This window comes from Andrena cerasifolii, chromosome 15 (genome assembly GCF_050908995.1).
Source record: "Andrena cerasifolii isolate SP2316 chromosome 15, iyAndCera1_principal, whole genome shotgun sequence".
In the NCBI taxonomy this organism is placed as follows: domain Eukaryota; kingdom Metazoa; phylum Arthropoda; class Insecta; order Hymenoptera; family Andrenidae; genus Andrena; species Andrena cerasifolii.
In genome coordinates, this window is record NC_135132.1 from 3724161 (window position 1) to 3737479 (window position 13319).

The 13319-nt window shown below is 37.4% G+C and overlaps 1 protein-coding gene across 2 annotated transcripts in view; it reads right to left on the reverse strand.

Annotated features, from left to right (window-relative positions):
* Positions 1 to 142: 142 nt before the first annotated feature.
* Positions 143 to 13319, reverse strand: part of Ntpase (ectonucleoside triphosphate diphosphohydrolase NTPase) — a 35508-nt gene continuing 22331 nt past the window's right edge. For both annotated transcript variants that reach the window (XM_076828248.1, XM_076828249.1), the window contains exons 3-7: positions 8651 to 9059; positions 5808 to 5981; positions 4711 to 5139; positions 3610 to 3786; positions 143 to 3224 (exon numbers count right to left, since the gene is read on the reverse strand). In XM_076828248.1, the coding sequence (XP_076684363.1) occupies positions 3147 to 3224; positions 3610 to 3786; positions 4711 to 5139; positions 5808 to 5981; positions 8651 to 9059 (1267 nt within the window). In that variant the 3' untranslated portion in view covers positions 143 to 3146. The remainder of the gene's footprint in view (positions 3225 to 3609; positions 3787 to 4710; positions 5140 to 5807; positions 5982 to 8650; positions 9060 to 13319) is intronic.

The following is a 13319-nucleotide window of genomic DNA, read 5'->3' on the forward strand; positions in this document are numbered from 1 at the left end:
ATATTAAATTTTTACTAATATAAGAATCTGATGAACAAACCTCATGCAGAACCTAATACTTCGCACTTCGTCAAACACTACGCTAAAACAGTAAACGTTTCATAAAACCGTATAAAAATTATTTCTTTTGTATAACAGTGTATTTGTAATGTGCAGTTGCAACCATTCCAATAAGGTGGTCAGAGTCTGTAACATAAGTGATGAAGTTATTCTGATGCGGAATAGGTTATAGGCCATGAGCAACCTATGGTATGCAAAGAACTTTAGAAATACATTTAATTGTCATGCCGTAAATGTGAATATAACTCTGTCGTCGGAAATACGTAATTCTGTAATAGTTTGGCATTAGGAAATTAAAGAATAAAATCCTAATACAAAATATGTTACGTGGGTTTGGCATATCTTCTCATATATAGGGTTAGCAAATAGGCATCCTCGTCTTTCTTTAATTCCTTCGTGTTAATTAACTTGTTTTTTAACTCGGCGGGAGGCGCTACTGGGTAAAATTTACCACAGAGGCGCTAGTTGCGAAAATATGAAGACTGTTTGAGTTTTTGTTACAATTTTTTAAAGAACTTTAATAAAGATTTTAAGATATTTCATGAATTTTGTTTGATTCTTAAAACACTGTACTTTAACATAAAAATTACAAAGTTAAACTAAATATTCTGAAACCGTGTTTTTTTACCTTTCAATTTTGGGTATTTTTGACCCGGTAGCGACAACCTGTGTTACAATATGGGGTGCGCCTCCCGCCGGGTTAATAACGATATTCCTATCTTTTGAACAGAAGTATTGGAGAAGTATGCATAAAAATACTGACAAATTTTCAAACTTATATTATCAAGATTGTATTTTGATTCACAATAAAACAGAATCATCATAAAATTGTTTGACAGTGAAGTCCCAAATGGAATTACTAATTAATTCAATGTAAATATTTTTGGATGCATTCATTTAGTCCTAAATATTATGATGTGTAAATGAATGATAAAAAACGTTTTCATTTAAGAAATAGTTGCAATTACATATGACAAATGTATCATTCTATTTGTAAAACCTATAAGAAAGTTCCTCACTAAATCATTTTATTTTCCTACTTTCCTTGTGTTTTATTATAAAACAGATATGGCTAATCTGCCCAGTCAGCCAAGTCTGTTCGAGCAGATTTTACCCAACGCATGCCACAAATATGTTTGTCGACAGAAAGGCTACAAATTTGACACAGGATCTGTAACGTTCGGCGATGTTAGCAGACTGGCATCAGAAGCCGAAAAGATTCTGCTGACATAACCTAACGGCAGATTGGCGGCAGAAATCGAGCAGTCTGCTGACAATCTAGCGGCAGAAATCGGATAGAATCTGCGCTGTGCAGTCTGAGCCTCAGATTCTGAGGGCAGGATCTGCTCGATTTTCGCCGGCAATCTACTGTCAGACCATGGCAGCAGGCTCTGCCTGCAAAATCGTAACTAAATGCGGACACAGATGGTACCGGTTCCGCCTCTAAAGGTGAAGTTACACGGTGCCTGGCTCGGCAAACCTGGGCCCAGCCGGGCTGACTCGCCAAGTCCCGTGCTGTGGGATTACTCATGGCTAGGGAATTCAATCCCGGGATCCCGACTGTTTTTTGGATTCCATTTTTATATTCTTCAGTTGTTCAGAAAGTAATTTACGTTTTTAAAAATTCTCGGGATAAGTTATAACTTGGTATATCAAATCCCGAGAGTTTTAGAATCCAAAAAACAGCCGGGATCCCGGGATTAAATTCCCTACTCATGGCTCGCCGACTTGCGCTAGCCAAGCCGAGTCGCCGAACCTGGGCCAGCCTGGGCGACCCGAGCCGACTCGCCGAGTTCTGCGCCGTGGGATTGCTCATACCTGGACGAGCCTGTGGCGAGCCTAGCCTGTGGCGAACCTAGCCTGTGGCGAGCCTAGCCTGTGGCGAGCCTAGCCTGTGGCGAGCCTAGCCTGTGGCGAGCCTAGCCTATGGCGAGCCGAGCCGACTCGCCGAGCCACGCGCTGTGTAACTTCACCTTAATGTCGCGATACTCCCCACGAATCTGCTGCCAATCTGCTGGCATACTGCAGACAATTTGCTGACTGGGCTTAGTCGTGAGAATCACTTTATATAATTGTACACTTTATACACTCATACAGATGTATGGATCGTATTATACATACATATATGCTACTATGAAAACACAAACTTAGTTCACGTATACAGTTACCAGCAAATTTATACAAATAACATTACTTATGTTAACAATAAATTTTGTATTTCATCGTGGCTTTTGTTCTATAAAATCATTACGTAAGAAATGTTTGTTTAGAGATACAGTTCGCGTATATTTGAAACTAGCTCAATAGAAGGACTATTTCGTCAAAATCACACGCTGCGCATCAAATTCCATATTTATTAGCATGTTTTTCTCAGTATCTTGTTTATTGTAAACGAATACAGAGTGAAAACACTCGACGTATGTGCCGCATACGATGATCGAAGGACCCATTGTTTGAGCTATTCAGCAATGCAATGAGGAGGTTTCAGTTGTCAAACAGTAATAAACGGATGGTAGACATTACCATGATATTCTTTATTTTCTAACTCTTTCCTTGCCTCCTAGATTGCAAAACTACTGCTAAGATTGGCAGGACGTACTATTAGAACCTCAGGAATATAAATAAATTTACTAGTAAGTGATATATTCTCTCTGCAATCACTTTCACTGTAATATATATATATATATATATATATACATATACCTACATTTAAGAATGTTTCTACGCGTTTAAAGATAATTAAGATGCGAACTCTTAAACACCTTTAATTGGGGAATTTAACACGTTCAGTGTCTTTGATATGCCGTTCCTTGAAATATGTCTTATCAGATAACAAAGTATCATAGCCCTTGTAACAGAAGCTCGTCATTCAGATAAAATATAAGTTTGAAAATGCTTCCTAAGCATACCATAACAAGATCAGTGAACGTATTAACAAATTTACGATCTCCTGCTATATCAAACAGTTTCATCGTACCTAGTAAATCCTAAATTCACCTAAGGAAAGTAAAGTCCAAGTCAATGTATATAATAGCAAATTTTGTGCGGAAATGTTTGTAATTCCTTTTATCTATGACCTCGCTGCGCTAAAGGCCATTTTGAATAATGTTGAAGGCAGCGCCAAGGGCCCAACTCAGCTCATGTCTGTTTATCCTCCTATAAAGCTGTTAAAAGGACGCAGAATATTATTTCAAGAAATATTAAACAAATAATCTGATGTAAAGGAGTAATATACATATTCCTTAAAGAACATCATAACACCAATAATAAGAGCCAGAATTTGTAGTTTTAATCATCATAGTAAACAAAAGATTTCTTTTTTAGAAAAACAAAAAGATTTGCATCACGTTTTTCTTTAGAACCACCTAAAGTTTTTTTTACTGTTTCCATGTGCGCAAGAATTTAAAAGCAGATATCCAAGAATTCCAAACTGTTCCTGGTGACTTTTATAAAACGATTGTCATGCCCTAAATTCTTGGGCGGAATAAGAACTGTGCTTTGACTGTTATAGCTGAATCTGAGGAAGAAATATATAGCGTAAATGCTTACATAAAGGCTTGTTGTAGGCTCTAGACCAAATCCATCGCGGAGAAGAACGTAGATGTACGTTAAGTCGAGGCAAATGAAGGGCTGGTCAGTGTTTGGGTAATCACAAGCATCCTTTGCCAGATTCTGGAATTCACTTACTTGGGTAATTCCACCACTAAAGGGATCAACAAGACCAACCTGAAACATTGATAAATCCAAACTATTTATTCAGAGTGACCTGTATTCTTCAGTAATAAAATAAACCCTAAGATCTACTTCATCAATACTAGAGCTGTCACTACCCGACCCGCCGGGTACTCGGGTACCCGTGAAATACCCGGGTAGACAAAAATTACCCGTTAGATACCCGGCTACCCGGGTAGACAAAATTACCCGGGTACCCGAGTACCCGATGAGACCCACGGTTAGACAAAATTACCCGGGTACCCGAGTACCCGATGAGACTCACGGTTAGACAAAATTACCCGGGTACCCGAGTACCCGATGAGACCCACGGTTAGACAAAATTACCCGGGTACCCGTGAGATACTCGGGTAGACAGAAATTACCCGACTACTCGGGTAGACAAAAATTACCCGACTACCCAGGTAGACAGAAATTACCCGACTACTCGGGTAGACAAAAATTACCCGACTATCCGTATACCCCTTGAGACACTCGAGTAAATGAGATAGTACCCGAGTACCCGGGTACCCGGGCCAAAAGAATAACTCTAATCAATACAATCTCGAACAAAAGAACATACAGACAGGGTGTCCTATTTAAATCGATCTACGGAATATCTTTTCGTTAGCTAACTATACTTCTGATTTTCATTAGATTCATACAAATTGATGTAGAAAAATACAGAAGCACTTTATATAACGATTTGATATTCTCTAAATACATTATTACGTTAATTAAAAAGAATTCTTTTGCAAATACTTATAATAAAATTGTTAAGAATTCTATTATCTGTTATATAGTACGTTAAAATTACTCTGGGACTGAAACCAACTTTTAAAATCTATCTTTCTCCTATTCATTATAAGATTAAAGTGCGTTTTTTATGTAATAAAACTAGTATCTATTTCTATTTATTATTTTGTATTAACAAATTACCTCCGTGGCACGGTCGAAGTAGTAAGAAAATGCGTAGATTTCGTGATCCTTCAAACCCTCCGGTTTATTCTTAATTCTACCAACATATTTTTCAATGATTCTTAAACACTCTTTAAAGTTAACGATTGGCCGGTTCACCTCGCCACCAGCAAAATTTTGTGTTTTCACCAGTCTGTGCGCTCCATTTACAGGTCCTTTAACCAGGTAATCAAGACCTCCGTAACTCCACTCAGCGGAAACTATGGGATTTATACATTCGGATCGTACTTCTATAGTTGCTTTTGGATTTACATTTTCCATATTCATTCCATGAGTGACAACTGCCTTCCTCGCGGCCATAAGGCCCAGGCCCAAGTAGCTGTGCGTATAAACACTCATGTTGTGATTGAAGATATTAACGGAGTATATATGTCCATCCAGTTTCTTTTCCTAAATAAATGTTCAGTATATTTTATTACACTGATAAATAAAATCTCATTTTGCGCACAATTTTTCCAGATGCATAGAAATTATTTTAGAACTGTGTCTGCAATTTAGCGCTGCTACATGAAATGGTTGAATTTTATATTAAATATATTTTGATATCGCTTTTCCTTATTTTCAATGTGATTTAGGTGACAATTAAATTATTTTGACTTATTATTACTATGAAGGTTTTCTAACAGTTACCACCATTATTTAATCACAAAACATGCCCTACAAAGGAAGTGGTGGGCATTTTTAACACAGCAAAAAATGTATGCTATTGTTTTCTAGAAACACTTCGACTTTTTCCATTTTCAGGGGAAGTCCTTCATTCGTCTTACAATTAGTACAAACAGATATTTAACAAATCAAAACAATTTTTTTCAATTTAATATTTTTGCAACTAATGTGCCCTTGGGCATACAAACTCTAGGATAGCTATTCTTAATTTTCAACGACCTTACTGCCGTCATTTCTTCCTTCAAGTTCATTTTATCAACCCTTCTATTCGCTCTACTACTCCCCTTCATTCATTTCTTTATTTCTTTATTTTCAAACCACAAATCTCTGTTACAATTACAATTATGGTAAATTTAGTTAATCTATTTCTACTGGTATCCAGTTATTTGTACCTGTGCGGCAGTGGGTGAGAAAGTGACTTGTGTTGATCCTCCACCAAGGTCCAAAGCGGCGACTGTGCCACAGGGGTTGTGCACACTAAACCGTTCTAGTAAGAAATTTACAGTGAACCACGAGAATATACCTTCATCGGTTCCCTCCATTATGGCAATTGAATTCTTTGAAACCTAGAACGATTAATGAACAATCAATGCTTCATCCTGACTAGGGATGGCTGTGATCGGTTTTTAGAAGGAGCAGAGTTAAAGATGTAGAGGATGATGGGTATAAACAAATACCAAAACAATAACCGTTAGTGCTAACATTATACTCATTACAAATTATATAAAAAATAAATATTATTGTTATTGTTATAAGTCTCATATAAAAACTCAGCACTTTTGTACAGGAAAATTAAATGTGAATATAATATTCTGAAGGAAGATGAAAGAAATTCAACTGGTCAAATAGACAAAAAATTGGATCTCAAAATTTGGATAATGGTACTCGTTTTTATAAATATGTGTTTCTAATTATTTTCCATCTGTTTAGTCAAAGTTGTACAGGTTTCGCTTAAGACCACTAGAATTGGTTTTATAGCATTGCCTATAATTTTGATATCGTTGAAGATTTCGTTTTGACTTTTTTTTTGCATGTGAAAGCAACAGGTTCTGCAGGTTCCTTTGCGAAGTTCCTTGAAACCATTATCTAAGATTTTGTTCGAAAACCATCTTTTCTTAATACCGGCCATTCCAAGCCACGTTTAGAATTTTTTGGATTGTATGTAAGGGATTTTGATGAAATTAAAATATAATGAAATCCACGTGCATTAAAGGAGATTTAAGTAATCAGTTCTAAATTCGTTAAAAAAAATACGTTATTTTACAGAAAGTCAATTTCTTTATTTTTCATCGAATCCATATGAAAGTGGTTATTTTCTAATGGAAATATTGAATTTGTTTCCTTTCTTTCAGAATATTATACTTACATTTTATTTTTCTGTACAAAAATGTTGAAGTTTATTTCTGAGATCATATAGAATAAATGAAGATCATGTAAGAAAGTAATACAGTATTGTGATATACATCATCCCCTATAACTATGCAATATGTGTTTAAAAACAGACAATTTTTGGCTATATATCGTATATCCGTTTTAACTGAAAACAGTGGAATATTTAATAAAGGACTGAAGATATAAAAAATTGTTCTTATAAAAGATTTTTATACGTAGAAAGACATTTCTCAGCAGGTGGAGAAATGGGAGAGCTTCCAAGGTCAACTAAATTCTTTTAAATTGAATATCATATTTTTTTTATACATAATATGGTAACATTTGTCGCTTCCACGATTTTATAACATTCCACAAAGCCGAATGAGTTACAAGGGAAGTTCGGCAACTCGAAAATTCAAAAAAGTCTGAAACTGGAGAAATGTAGCTCAAGTGATGCTAATAACGAAACTTTTTTTAGACAATAAAATGGTCCTAAGGGTGAACCCACCCCCTCGAAAAAATGGTGATTTTTCAGAATATCGTGAATATCTACGAAACTATAAAATATATCAAAAAGAAATTGAATTCGAAGTTTTGTGGTTTGCGAAAAATTTGCGAAAAACATTATTTTTCATTAATTATTCTCTAACTTCTCTTTACATATTCTCAGTAGAACAAAAACTTGAAAACTGTTAATTTACAAAGTATTTTCGCAAATGGCTAATGTAGGATGTTGCTCTTCCGCCTTTTTGGCATCACTGACAAGGGGACCCCACAGCTGAACCCCCGTGGATTTTAATAAAATTTTAGGGCATGAATCTGGAGGTCACCTTGATTACCCTATGCTAAATATTTTATGCCAATGAGCATTATTTATAAACAATCGATATGTGAGCCGTAAAAGCAATTCACCTCAAGCACATTTTAAGAAAGTGAGTTGGTTGAGTACGTACAGCGCTTACTTCCCACCGAAACGGCACGGGTTCGAATCCCGGTCATCCTATTTTTTTTTCCTTTCCTTCACCCCTTATTTTAAATAATTAAATTTTATACTGCTTTGTTTCATAAATATTGTAATTTTTTAACATAAATTTGATATATAAACATGGTAAAAATACATAACTTTTTTATACACGTACAAACATAACTGGTACATAACGACTTGTATCAACTTGTACTATAAAGACACTGTAAATTATATATTTAATATGAAATTTTTCTTTACAATACATACATGCACGTCTATGTAACTTTACAATTATTTATCTATCTAGCTATCCTATTATATATCGATATATATATACACGTAAATACGCACATATATACGCACAAGCATGCCGAGATACATAAATATATACATAAATTGATAAATTAATTTATAGATCGTACCTAAAAAAAGAAAAAAAGAAAAAAGAATTATTCGAACCCGTGCTGTTTTCGGTGGGAAGTAAGCGCTGTACGCACTCATCCACTCACTTTCTTGGAATGTGCTTGAAGTGAATTGCTTTTAAGGCTCACATATCGATTGTTTATAAATAATGCTCATTGGCATAAAATATTTAGCAGAGGGTAATCGAGGTGACCTCCAGATACATCCCCTAAAATTTTATTAAAATCCACGGGGGTTCAGCTGTGGGGTCCCCTTGTGAGCAGAGTAGGCAAGTTGGGGAATGGGCCGCGTACGGCCCATGGGCCGGGGGTTGCCCGGCCCTGCCTTACGAGATATATCCCCGCTTTCAGTTAAAACGGACGACACTGTACACGCAAGTAACCTGGCATTCACAGTCTTAAAAAATAAAACTAAAATCTGACGCTGGAAATAGCCCGTTGCGCCACAAATTTCGCGGATATAACGTCCACGTACTTGGAAACCAGAGTCTTCGAAGAGCTTCCTGCATTCCTGAAGTATATCCTGAGCTATGTGTCCAGGAAGAAGTCGTAAACCAGCAGTGGCTCTCATGCTGAGAGGCGTGTGCTGCCATTCTGATCGTGGAATAACACCTTTTACCTTTTCCAGTAACACGGTCAACGATTTGGCAGCTTCTCTGGGATTCTCCGCGTAGGCGCTGAGGCCTGGTTTCGTTTCCGTGTAGAGCTCATCGTCCAGAATCAAATTCCCGCCAATGATCGACTCGTGAAAGCTGAACGCTAAAGCACGGCTGCCGGTTGAGCCCGCATCGATCACTACGACATAAAATGGCTTTTGGAGATTGAAGGAAAAAGCCAATGTATCGATTGCCTTGCTACCGAGACGCACTGGCTTCAGGTCGTACCTAAAAAAAGAAAAAAAGAAAAAAGAATTATTCGAATTAATTGCCTACGACTATGCACAGTGTGGCGACTGTTTGGCGTGTTGTTTCTTTTGGTCGTGGAGTGAACTATGTGGACGAGTTTTAACAGAAGAAAGAATAGCTTATTTGTGTAGAAAAATAAGTTAAAAGGTTTTATTTAATTGGATCAAAAATGCAGTAAAAACAACAAATAATTCTTTCCTTGTACTACAATTATTGCGATGGTGGTATGTTACTTTAAATAAAATCGTGGGGCAGGATATTTCATAACAGGGGCCCATAAATTAGAGAGTATTTAAATGGTCATTACAGGCCGTTGATATTTGCAATGTTTTATTATTTTCGCAGAAGCAAATCTGCTGTAAATTGTTAAAAAAATTGAGACACCGCTCAACGAACGAGGCGCAGCCGCGTGCGAATGTTTACAAAAGGCGAGCACAGGGACGCCGAGTCCGGACAGCATGATGCCAGGCCCATCATAAATAAATAGGGGGCTTTAAGGAATTTCCGATATCGTCAACGCAAGGACTTCCCAGTCCACAACAGACAGTCTTCCTCGAATCGAGGAAGACCTTCCAACATTATTCTTGCTCGCCATCGGAATAAACATATATTTATCGCATAATTCAGACAGCGAGTTTATCCTTCAACTTTTAGTCGTCTCTTACAAAATGAATTATTTCATTTTTTATTTTAGTCTCCTGATTTTAGTCTTATGTAATTGAGGGCTACATGATATAGTGGAAGTTTTAGCAGAAAATATTATTTTATTTCAACAATTCCGTACAAAATATATTGTTTACAATCTGTCACGCCGTCCGACACTCAATCACTGACAAATCCTGATGTAGTTGTATTTTGCATAAGTTGCGATTTTGTCATATGTGGCGAGAAAGACACATTTCTGTGTCAAGCAATCCTGCATATTTTGCTTTCAGCTAGCACTCCTAGGTCGATTATTTTTATTGTCCAGTGCGATCTCTGAATTTGGTAATTAATTATGAACCACTCTCTCTTGAATCCACTTCATAAAGTTATTTGAACTTATGGCTCTGTGTGGCAATGTACAGTTAACGATTCGCATTTCGCGCGCTAGTTATAGGTTAGGTTCCTTTTAGTATCACAGAACTATCAAATATACTATACGTTAGACAAGCGGAGCAAATAATGAATGTACCAATGATTATCTTTCCCATTCGTCGATAATTTCGTAAATTCTGATGTTCGTGGCGCCCTCTCGCGGAGCAGGCACTCACTAGCGTCGTACGCGTGAAATATATGTACCGCACTGATAAGCAATATAAAAAATCCTCCCCGAAGAATTGCCATAAAACATATCAGTCAGCTTTTAAATTGTAAAAATAGCACACGACACAAAAATGTTTAGAGCGTTTTCTATAAATCTAATTTCTTCTCCGGTCTGAGTAACAACCTATCATTATTCCTTACGAGAATTATATACGAAAGATCTATTCGTAAAATGGATATCGTTTTGTCAATTAATTGAAAACGAAATAGAAAGCAGTTTTTGAAAAATGTCTGCAACGATTTTAGAATAATAAAACCGATTGTGTGCGTTGATTTCTATTGTACAGGTGAAATTAAGGTCCGCTAGTATACACCAGAAATAAAATCAATAATCTACTGCTCTGAGCAGTGGCTCCCGGTTAAGCGTCCGTGAATCGGGTCCGCCCGTGGACGCAAAATCGGGGAAGGTAGCACTGCTTTTATGTAGCACCGTGCGAGGAGGACAACAAATGGGACACTTCGAGAGTGAGCGAGATAGAACCACAGCAAACAACGCCCGGGCTTCGGTAGATGATAAATGGGACGTCTACTGCTGCTTGCGGGATGAGTCATTCAATAACGAAAATATTTTTTTATGAGGCATTCTTCATGAGGTATTCTCTATGGATTGCAGGTTTTCTAGGTGAATCTCTTTCTGTATCCTTTCTAAGGGCATTGAAATAAAATATACAATATGTACCATTTAGAAAAACATCGACGACCTTCAAATATCAAGATAAAAATGAGCTTGAGGGGAATTCTCTTTCTATCGTTTTCTTTGGCCCATCGAGCAGTTTTAACTCTATCCCACATAGTCTTTTCATATATCTCTAAACAATAGACATATTTAAGTGTTCTCATTTAAATAACCCACCCTGTACATTATAATACTTTGCATTCGCTCGTGTCGTTCAGATGCGTTCAGACCAGACGAACGAATGCTCGTTTAGTCTAAACGCATCTGAACGATTCAGAATGCTCGAGGAATGCTCGTTTCATTTGAACAAATGCTGAACGTATGAAGAAACGTTTGGGAAATGTTCAGGTGATATTTATTAAACATGGAGTGGGACCATACCTTATCGTTGCAATTAATAGAATTATATAGAGAACATAGGTCCCTGTGGGATCCCACTTATGATAATTATAAAAAAAATCAAAAAAAGAAAATGCTTGGGATGACATAGGGAAAATGATGAATTGTGAAGTAAATGATGTACAAAATAAAATGGATTCACTCCTTGCATCATTTCGGCGTGAAAGCAGTAAAAGTTTGGTTTACAAAAGTGGAAGTGCAACAAAGGACACTAACAATAATACAATATAGTTCGCCTACACGACTATGCAGCACCATTTCAAACAGCACCTTTATTGGAATCTGTGCAATTAAAACATCTAAGTTTACAGCATCTACAGAACCCACGCATACATATACTGTAGTAAGCCTCATATGCAGCAGGCGCGCTGCTCGGATCGGACCGTTTGCTGACAACGTGGGGCAAGGGGAAGTATACATATAGCTAAGCATCTCATTATTTTCTGCTTGGCTGGGTCCTCGCTCGATCCGTCCAACAAGGAGGGTGAGTGAGATAGCCCGAGAATGAGGGAGCTACCACAACAAACGGGAGACCATCCACCGATGCTCGGTAATCGAAAATAAGTCGTGCGCGGTATGAGTCAACCACTACAAAAAATTAAAAATTTGGTATGTCCATTAAATCTTCACGAAAGTATTACTAGTGGATTAATGAGATTTTCCCTATGAAAATGAACCCAAACACTACATAATTTGGATTTTCAGTCCCCCTTTACAGTAGGTATGTAAATTACACATTAGTAAGTATAATTAAAAATAGACCGAATTATGTCATGTTTGGACTCATTTTCATCGAGAAAACCTCACCAATTCATTTGTAATGCTCTCATAAATATTTACGAGAAATATAAACGTTTTTATTCTTTTGTAGTGGGTGGATCATTTAGTACGCTGATTTTATTGCTCTCGACTGTCCCCGGATGAAGGGTCGCTCGCGTCGAGTAAACAAAACAGGGGTGGGGATGGTCCGTGCGCATAGAACGTGGGCACAGAGCAGGTATGCGAGCAGAGATTAAGTTACTTTTACTACATTATTTAAGATACGGGGCCCTGCTGACTATTTTAGAGGCTACTTATAGTAGGTACTTTCGTGGGACCGTTCACCATGTCCTATCTTTCTTTTATCTGTGACACACCTGTGGGGTCCTCCACAAACTCCATTTTCTTGTGATTATCAGTGATAACCAAATACCGCATCGTCCACCAAAATCTGAACGTGAATCTTTGGCGGTTCACCCATTCAGTCTTGACTTGTAACAAGTAATAAGGGCCTTATTACTTAATAAGACCACTTCTTGAAAATAATAAGAGTTTTAAATTCGAACAACATGAAAATAAAATCGTTTAACTTAAAAATTGCTTTTTTATATATTTTTTTGAGATCACCTCAGCCATAAGTTTTCTCCATCTAGATTCATAGTCGGGAAATAAGCAGCGACCCAGGCTTTTGATTCGTAAAGTAATTCTTACTGAATCGAGATTCACAGTCTCTTTTTGAGAATTGCTTAAGATCTAAGTCAATTCGAAAAACAGTCTCTTTCAAAACTTCTCTCTCTCGAGCACGACCTTCGTGCGGAAGGTCGTCTGTGTTGCGCCTACTTCTCGACCTGAATTGGACGAACGTCGACCATGGCGTCGTACTGTTCGCGTCCCAACCGTCACTTACGATACATACATATAATGTGCCAGCGACTTCCCCCACACAAACGCGTGCGCGCACCGAAGAGTCGATCCCGCCATTTTTTGCCTAGCAACACGCGTCGACCCTTCGCCCAAACATAGTTGGCAATTCTGAGAAATGGGGACCGCAGATGGAACAAGTGACGTGCCTAACAAAAATTAAACTTGAGCTAAAATCT